Source organism: Ceratotherium simum, chromosome 19 (genome assembly GCF_057802395.1).
Source record: "Ceratotherium simum simum isolate JZ-2026a chromosome 19, ASM5780239v1, whole genome shotgun sequence".
NCBI lineage: Eukaryota > Metazoa > Chordata > Mammalia > Perissodactyla > Rhinocerotidae > Ceratotherium > Ceratotherium simum.
This window is the reverse complement of record NC_141918.1, coordinates 33,646,768-33,655,556: the sequence shown is the minus strand read 5'-3', so window position 1 is coordinate 33,655,556 and position 8,789 is coordinate 33,646,768. Positions and strand designations below refer to the sequence as shown.

General features: G+C 41.5%; 1 protein-coding gene across 1 annotated transcript in view; it reads left to right on the top strand.

The window, feature by feature from the left end:
- The window catches only part of TRAF3IP2 (TRAF3 interacting protein 2), a 40,920-nt gene that overhangs the window by 21,547 nt on the left and 10,584 nt on the right, over window positions 1-8,789 (top strand). The window contains exons 3-5 of the mRNA XM_004422221.3: window positions 2,002-2,194; window positions 5,676-5,854; window positions 7,879-7,967. Of these exons, the coding sequence (XP_004422278.1) occupies window positions 2,002-2,194; window positions 5,676-5,854; window positions 7,879-7,967 (461 nt within the window). The remainder of the gene's footprint in view (window positions 1-2,001; window positions 2,195-5,675; window positions 5,855-7,878; window positions 7,968-8,789) is intronic.

Here is an 8,789-nt window from a genome sequence, read left to right as displayed (position 1 = left end):
GATCTTTGGAGGGGTGTAGCTACAGCTGGGTTTGGAAATGGTCTACTCATGCAAGACTCATCCAAAGCAGGGCTGGCCCCTGCCTGGTGACCTGATGGCAGTGGCACTTTTTGCCCATTTCTAGCTGGGGAAAAGGAGCAGCAGTAGTGACCTGTCCTATTGCCCTGAAACTCCAACTGGTGATCTGGATCCCTTGGAATATATCTGACCTGTCGCAGGAAGGCTGTAAAAGCAAAACCTGTGTGGTGTATCTTGTCCTAGACCACAGGGGTCTCTGTGGTCCTGTCTCCCCCTACTTAGAGATGCCCTCCAAGCCCTGGTCTCCTTTATCAGCCAGGGGCTGGGAAAGGCCCAGGCAGATCCTTTTATCCTCCTCCCCTTCCTCCACCCCTAATATCATGACCAAGCCTAAGCAACAGCAGGGCAAGGGTCACGGCCAGGGCCAGGAGACCATCTGGGTTGGAGGGGTATGGTCACTTTTGCCAGAGGAAGCGTGACAGGAAGGACCTGGCTGGTGTCACGGATCAAAGCAAACAATAGATTGAATCCAGAGAATCTGATCGTGCTTGAGAGACTGGCTTGAGCACATTCCCAGGGTCACCCAGCCAAGTTTCCTGAGTCCAGACAGTGGAGACCTGCAGCCAGCCATGCTAGCAAACACACACATTATCTGTCTTTTTGTTGTGTACTTGAGGCCATCAGTCTTCTGAATGTTCCCCTGAAAACTTCCATGACTCCTGGCTACTTACCAAACTAAAAATAAAACTCTTAGCCACATTCTCACTCCCTACATTCTGGTTCAATCTACCTTATCTGTTACTTGCTTGCTTGCTTGCCAGTTTTATTTCACTTTACATCCCTGCATGTATCCTACTTACACAGCAGGCAAACTTCATTATGAAAAATCAAGAATAAAGACCAGAAATATATATATTTTTAAAAACAAGGTTCCTTCTTGTCTGAACTAGCTATGCCTCCTGGATCATCCAACTTCTTACTCGGACAGAGTTGGCAATGCTTGGATCACCAGGAGATGCTAATGGTTTATTTTGCTGTGTTACCCACTTGGCTGTCTCCAGTCCCCTTGTAGGCTGGACCCACCCCTATGGCGCATCCCCCTCCTTACCTCTCAGATTTCCTACACGTGAGCCCCTTTGTGCCTGGGCAGTTCCTTCGGAGGCTTCCTCTCTTACCCTTACTGCGTTCCCTGCATTCCTCCTCTGGCCTTCAGTTCTTTTCTCTCACCTGGTTACGCAGGCTGCCCTTCTTCCCTTGGGACCCTGCTGCTCCTGGGCCTGGCTGGGACCAACTTTCTCCTAGATTACACATTCACATAAGTCATCGCTGGCCCTGGCTGTGCTCCAAAGCCTGCCCTCCTCTAACTGCCCTGGCCCCAAGTGCACACAGAAAGTTTTAGCAAGAGAGGACCAAGACAGTTGGGAGGTGTTGCCAACTGGTTGGCTACTTCCCAGACGTACGAGCCAAATTTTCATTCATTTACTTCTTCCTAAGAGGGAATGGTATATGTGTGTGAATGTGTGTGTGTGTGTGTGTGTGTGTGTTGTGTCCACTTGGGGGAAGGAAAGGAGAGAGCAGTGATTCTGTATCTATCATGAGGATAATTTCTCCTAGCCTTGTTCTAGAAACTTGGGGAATTACGGTAGGAATGATGGTGTGAGAGAGCTTCTTCATGGTTGGATTATCCTAAGTATCTTATTAAAATGGGGGCCTCTGTGGAGCTTTGTGCTTTCCCATTAGAACACCAAATCACGATTTCACAGATGTTTGTATTTAGGAAAAAAAGAGAAACAATGACTCAATTTAATGAAAACTATCAAGTAAATAATAGTACAGAAATATGGCAAATACAACAGAGGTGGTAATTGATATCTGGAATCCTCAGTTAGTATCAAGACAAAAATTTGCCTTGAGCTTACTCTCCTTTCCCACCAAGGAGCTAGAGTCAATCTGCCCTGTTCTCTTTGCTGTCTTCACCTACAGATGGCCACGACTACCCTCGAGCAGCCTACCAGCAAGTGATCCAGCCGGCTCTGCCCGGGCAGCCCCTACCTGGAGCCAGTGTGAGAGGCTTGCACCCTGTGCAGAAGGTCATCCTGAATTATCCCAGCCCCTGGGACCAAGAAGAGAGGCCCACACAAAGAGACTGCTTCTCCCCAGGGCTCCCGAGGTATCAGTAAGTATGACAGGGCCAACTTTCAGACATTTGTAACATGAAAAAGAATGATGCCAGTGCAATCATGATGTATCAAAACTCTGTTGCTTTGCCAGCCATGTTAGTGACCAAGTCACACAGTGAACACGCCACATAGACTTTTCAGGTCAGGAGGAAATGGAAGCTAGTTGACAAGACCCTCTTTACCAGACACATAAAGCCACTGGTGACTAGTCAAAATTCTCTTGAAGGAAATGCTCTTAAGATGCTGTCACTCCCCACTTCTTTTACTTTCAGGTCACCTGGCCTTTTAGCCCACGAGATAGATTTTTATTTTTACTATGATTAACTTCTACTGTTACGAAGTTCTTTTTTAGATCCCTAGTTTCTTTACCTGTTTAAACCCATTTCTTACTTTGAAACTTTAAATTGTTAGTTCTCAATAGAAATTTAAAATAACCTATTTTCTTTTGTAATAAAAGCATTCACTCATGCTGAACATCATTATTGGGTCTTTCCTATACTTCTTCCAGAAAAACAATTCTGGTTTTTCTTGACTTCAGTTGTCTAACACTTTACAGTCATGCACCACATAATGACATTTTGGTCAATGACGGACTGCATATACAATGGTGGTCCTATAAGATTAGTACCATATAGCCTAGGTGTATAGTAGGCTATACCACCTAGGTTTGTGTAAGTACGTTCTATGATGTTCTCACAACAACAAAATCACCTAACGACACATTTCTTAGAACATATCCCTGTCATTAAGTGACACACGACTGTAATCATTTTTCCTCTCATTGTTTTCTTTTGACTCTTCAAGTTTTCCTTTTCTCTTAATTTATGGATCTAAAATATATAGGAAAAACTCATACAAATGGAGCTTCCTAATTTATGACAAAATTAGAGTGGATGAAATATTTGCTCTTGCTCAAGCATAACTTTTATATACCCCTCAAAATAAAACTATATTCTGTTTTGAGAATAAACATGAAGGTCCTATTAAAGCAGATTTTTCAGAAATATAGAAATTGGTAATTAGCTCAAAAAGTTTATTGAAAGAAAAAAAGCCTACTCTATTTACAATAGCAGATAAGATACATGCCTGCTTTCCTCTTTACTCAAAAGCCCACAAGCCCTCAAATTTTCTTTCCAGACAGGTCTCTTATTTATTTATTTCCCTCAGCAGAGGTGTATTTCTGCCTCATCCACCCCTATCAGTGTTGTCCCTTGTTGTGGGGTTCTTTTTTTTTTTTTTTGCTGATGAGGAAGATTTGCCCTGAGCTAACATCTGTTGCCAATCTTCCTCTTTTTTTGCTTGAGGAAGATTAGTCCTGAGCTAACATCTGTGCCAGCCTTCCTCTATTTTGTATGTGCATTGCCACTACAGCATGGCTGACAAGTGGTGTAGGTCCAAGCCCCGGATCTGAACCTGCGAACCCAGGGTGCCAAAGCGGAATGCGCCAAAATTTAACCACTACGCCACGGGGCCGGCCTCCAGATCCCTTATTTTTTTAAAACAAAATTACATGGAGTTTAAATAATGGAATTAAGAAAAATGTGATTTTACAGTCAGATAAGCACTCTTATAGAAGAAATATCTAAAATTCCAAGAAAACAAACAAAATTTTAGCATCTTTATGAAACAGGTTTGGTGTTGAATAGGGGAGGCAATAGTAATTTTTAAAATAAACATTTATTTTGTAGTGATTTTAGATTTACAGAAGAATTGCAAATACAGTACAGAATAATTGCTTTTGTAACATCAATTTAAGCCTGCTCTGGTCTCCTTGGATTTATTATTTTAGGATAATGAAAAATAAGTGCAGGCAATGAAGCTAATTCCCCTCTTACTGAAAATTTGAAAGAGAACCTTAATACAGAAAGTTTACTCTGTGATTAATCTTCATGATATTGTTTTTATATAGACGTTTTTGAATATTATCAAGGCCTTAACCTTTCTTTATCAAATAAGCAATTCTCTTTTATAACAACTACGCAACTTTAGGTATAAAGAGATTTAATGCAAGAAGGATATGGAACTGGATATCCATCAGATGAAGGCAAATTTTGTAGGAATTTCTTTTCTATATTAATAAAAATATAAAATAAAAATAACTTCCTCAGACATTTATATTTTATAAATACAGTATATTTGAGAACCTGTGTAACTTTATTTTATATTCTGTTACATGAGACTTTCAGAATTTTTGATTACCCTTTTGGGCGAAAATATGACAACATAAGCAACAATTTATAAAAACTGGGCATATACACATAGATTTTGTAATCAAAACTTTTTAAATGTATGATATAAACAATCTCAAACACACAACAAATAACAAACATCCATGTTCCCACTACCTAGATTTTTAAAATGTTAACATACTGCTACATTTGCTTCAGAGTTTTTTAAAGAAATAAAACATTACAGTTTTAGTCCCCCTATCAGTTAGGATTCAATTACAGAAAACAGAAACTACTCTAGCTATTTTAAGCAGAAGGGATTTAATATAGGGAATCGGGTGCTTACGAAATTGTGGGAGGTTGGAGAAGCGAGCTTCTAGGAATGATCCCAGGGCAACACCACAGAACAGGACACCAAAGAAGCCTCTTCCTCTGTCATGGTCAGAGAGGCAGAGGATCAGAAAGCCACCATGGAACTCTCCATTTTAGGCTAGGCTGCCACAGCACAATCCAGAATCAGGAAGCCGCCACCACTACAACTATTAGATCCATTCTGTGCCTACTAGATCTGCACTGGCCAAAAATGTATGCCCATGCCCTGATCTTGACACTGTGAAGCTGATAACGGGATACTGGGATGCTTCCTGAGGAACTGAGGAACTCATGACAGCACTTTCCAACAGAAGTGGCAGAAGCATGGCGTCCATTTCCTTCTGCCTTCCAAATCTCACATGAGTCTGATTGTTCTTCTCAGCAGAATGTTCATGGGAATACTGGCGACCAAAAAAATAATAAAGATGCCATAAAATGTGGTAGGAACTTCTTTAAATGATCTTCAAAATCAGACTTTCATCCATATATTAACAACATAAATACTTTTAAACCTATATAGCCTTTTATACCTTTTGATACATAATTAAATGTTATCTATCTAGAAGTCCTGTCTTTTTACCTGAATGCCTAAACACCAACCTTTATGTCACCCATTATACTACTTTGTTTTATTGCTGACTTTGTCTGCCCTGTCCATGAGACTTATCTTCCCAATTAGATGGTCCTTGAATCAAGAAATCAAATCTAGTTCCCTCTTTCGACTCCTAGCACAGGCCCTTACCTATGGCAGCCGGCCGAATTACTTATTGACTGAAACTCCATGGAGCAACCCTCGTCTCTCTGGCTCAGAAAAGAAAAGGAAGCAGAGGAGAGAGAGAGCTCACTGGTATCTTCCCAAAGTTCTTCAAGGCTTTCTGTCCTTCTAGGTTTGTCTTTGGAAAAAATGCAAATTTACTGTAAATGTGTTCCTTTCCAGGGACCAGCTATATAACCAGCCACCTAACAGAGCTGGAGTTCCTGAGGAGTCCTTGGAGTGTCCTGCAGAGTTGAGACCACAGGGTCCCCAGGCTCCATCCCCAGCTGCTGTCCCTAGACCCCCTAGTAACCCTCCAGCCAGAGGAACTCTCAAAACAAGCAATTTGCCAGAAGAATTGCGTAAGTTGTTTGCAATGTTGTTTCTTCCTTCTTGTCAGGTCTTATGCTTTGAGAGTATTTGATGATTATTCATCCATAATTTTGGATAATCTTCTCATCTACACAGTGAAATATAATTTACTTTTTTGCTTTTTGCTAAAAAAGTAACCAGCATTTTGTATGAGTGTTTTGAGTGATTCTGACATTGCCAGCAATACTACTCACAAAGTGCTTACCATTAGGTTTTCTTAAACATACACTCCAACAACAAATAACCCAACACTTTTCCCTCTTCTAAATGATGCTCTTGACTGGACTTGTCCCTGAGTAAATTGATTGGATGTCCATGTGGTATTGGCCAGGGACCTAGCGTCTCACCATAAATTAGCAACAGCCTTCAAGAACGAGGTCATTTCCTGTAGGAATGAGCAATCTTGTTTGGAAAAAGCCACTCACATTCTCCATACTGCTTTACAACCAAATGCAAACTAAGCCTTTTATTTAAAGAAACATTCGACTGAGTGTTAGGTGATGATTCTTTTTCCACATTTTGCAGCCAGAACCAGAAATATTGAAATATCACCAAACTGTTCTCATATTAAGGTCAGTCAGGACAGTAGGTTCCAGAAATCTTAAGAAAACAGCTGCTACTTGTGAAATTGTTATATTCTGTTGTGCTTGCTAGAGAAGCTCAGGTAATTCTAATAAGTCCTTTCCAAATCTGGGCACCTCTTTGAACCAAACTTTAAAATTAAGCCCTTTGCATTTGTTAATTCCTATTGGGGAATGTGTGCTCTTTAGTCATATAGGACTCCAAAAATTTTCTATGACAAGGATCCATTGCTGTTTTTCATTCAAAAAGAATTTTTTTTTAATCTTCTGAAAATTGTATACATTTTAATTTTGAGCATTTCTGGAGAATAGATGTTGCCCTGCATAGGATATAGTCCTGATGTCAGTCTATGGATCATATTTATCTTACTATAATCTATAAAGGGAGTCTAAAATTCTAACAGGAGTTGGTTGAATATTAAGTGTTGAGAAGAAAATAAATTGAATGCCATCAATATGCCTAGCTGCTTAAATGAGTCAATATGACCATTGTACACACTTCCATTTGAGAGGTGTGTTTCAAAGAAAAGAGCCTGAGCGTAGATGAATACACGTTGACTCACATTTTCTCTCCAACCCCCCTTTCCTCTCCACCCTCCGCCCTAGGGACTTCCTGAGATTTAGTCAATTCATTCGAGACTAAAAGCCAACACACAGAGATTATTCATCTATCACATTAACATGCTAGCCAGATTATTTTCCCAAGACTTTGGTTTTTATCCTGACTGGGCTAAGCTTGTGGGTACGCTACCATCTGTTGCTCTAGGCTGACCTAGGGAGGAGCAAGAGAGTCAGTGGCCCTGGACTCCCCAGAGGTGGTGTCTCTCCTTCACACTGCTGAAGTTCTCACTAACATTTCTGAGCTGCACTTTAATCTACTCCAACTTCCTTGCCTTCCCCCACCAGTGAGTGGATGGGGGGAAGGAAGGGGTGAGAACCACTTTCTCCCCCTCACCTCGCTTGTTTTTGTCAAGCAGGAGTTCAGGGCAGCAGAGAGCATGATGAGATCAAGAGAGGACACTGCTGGGTGGCCCCTTAGCAAGGCTGAGCTTCTTGGCCTGCTGTGAGTATTCTTTGGGCACAGTGCCAAGTGTCGCTAAGAAACCAGGCAGTGGCCTGATCTTAAAGACCTGCAGGTTCTGGGTGACAGATTTTTTGTTAATGCATCACGTGGTTTTTCAAAAGACCTCCTTGGCTTGTCTCGGCCTGCCAGTGCTCTCCCCTGTGCCTCTTCTTTCCACGCACCCTGAGCGGTCTGCGCTCCCTCAGACAGATCCCCATGCCCCTTTTGGCCTGTGGATTTATGTCTTAAACCAGCCCGAGGTTTCCCTTTATTAATCTAGAAAGACAAAAGATATTGCATACAATTTGCAAGTGCCTTCAGAATAGAATAATTTTACTAGTTTCTAATAAATGTAAAAAATCTCTCTTAGGGAAAGTCTTCATCACTTATTCTATGGACACAGCCATGGAGGTGGTGAAATTCGTCAACTTTTTGTTGGTAAACGGCTTCCAAACTGCTGTAAGTATTTTATCCAAAGGCAAGACTGAACAATTAAAGTGAGTACAATGAAAAGAAAAACAAAAGGAGAAAAAGTACTAATAGCTGTTGATGTTTTAAACTATATTATTTATGTGATTATGAACTAAACGCTTATGGATTTAGGTAATTATTTTCTAGAGCTTAAACTATCCAAGGTCTCCAGTATTGTTTTCCTGCATGCTTTTTGACTGACCCTGAGTACAACCAGATCAGTGTTAATACCGACCACATACGCAGCTGGAAGGAAACGCCAGGCTCTTGCTGCACCTTGTACCTTCGCCCTTTTTCACCAATATGCCTGCTTTGGTTGTGCTTCCTGTGATGCAGAAGGCTGCAGGTTTTGCTAGGTCACCTGCTTATCTTCCAAGGTCCTTTCATTCTGCACTGGGCTGTGAGGTTTGAAGTAGCAGCCTGCAGCCTGGGTCCCCCCACTGGGCACAGCTGCCATTCCACAACTGAACGCAGGACAGGGAATACATGGCCAGGTTCTCTGCTGGTCTAGTCTAGTTCTAGGAGAGGTAGACAGCCCAGCCCTGCAGTTTACTGTGATCTTGGCCCAAGAAATCTCAGGAAGTGCACACTCCTCAAGTCCCCCTGCAATGCCTTGAAACAGCACAGCTTAAAGCCATATGAGTTCTTTTTTAGGGTAAATAAAATGTCACAGGGGTCTACTCGGAGAGCTGGCTTTCCTTATCACTAAGATCACTTCTTTTCCTTCCCAGAGGCCTCCTCTGGGTATTTAGTGACAGTGAATTCTAGAGAGTGGTGAATAATTAAGGGAAGTATCTATGAATAGGAATG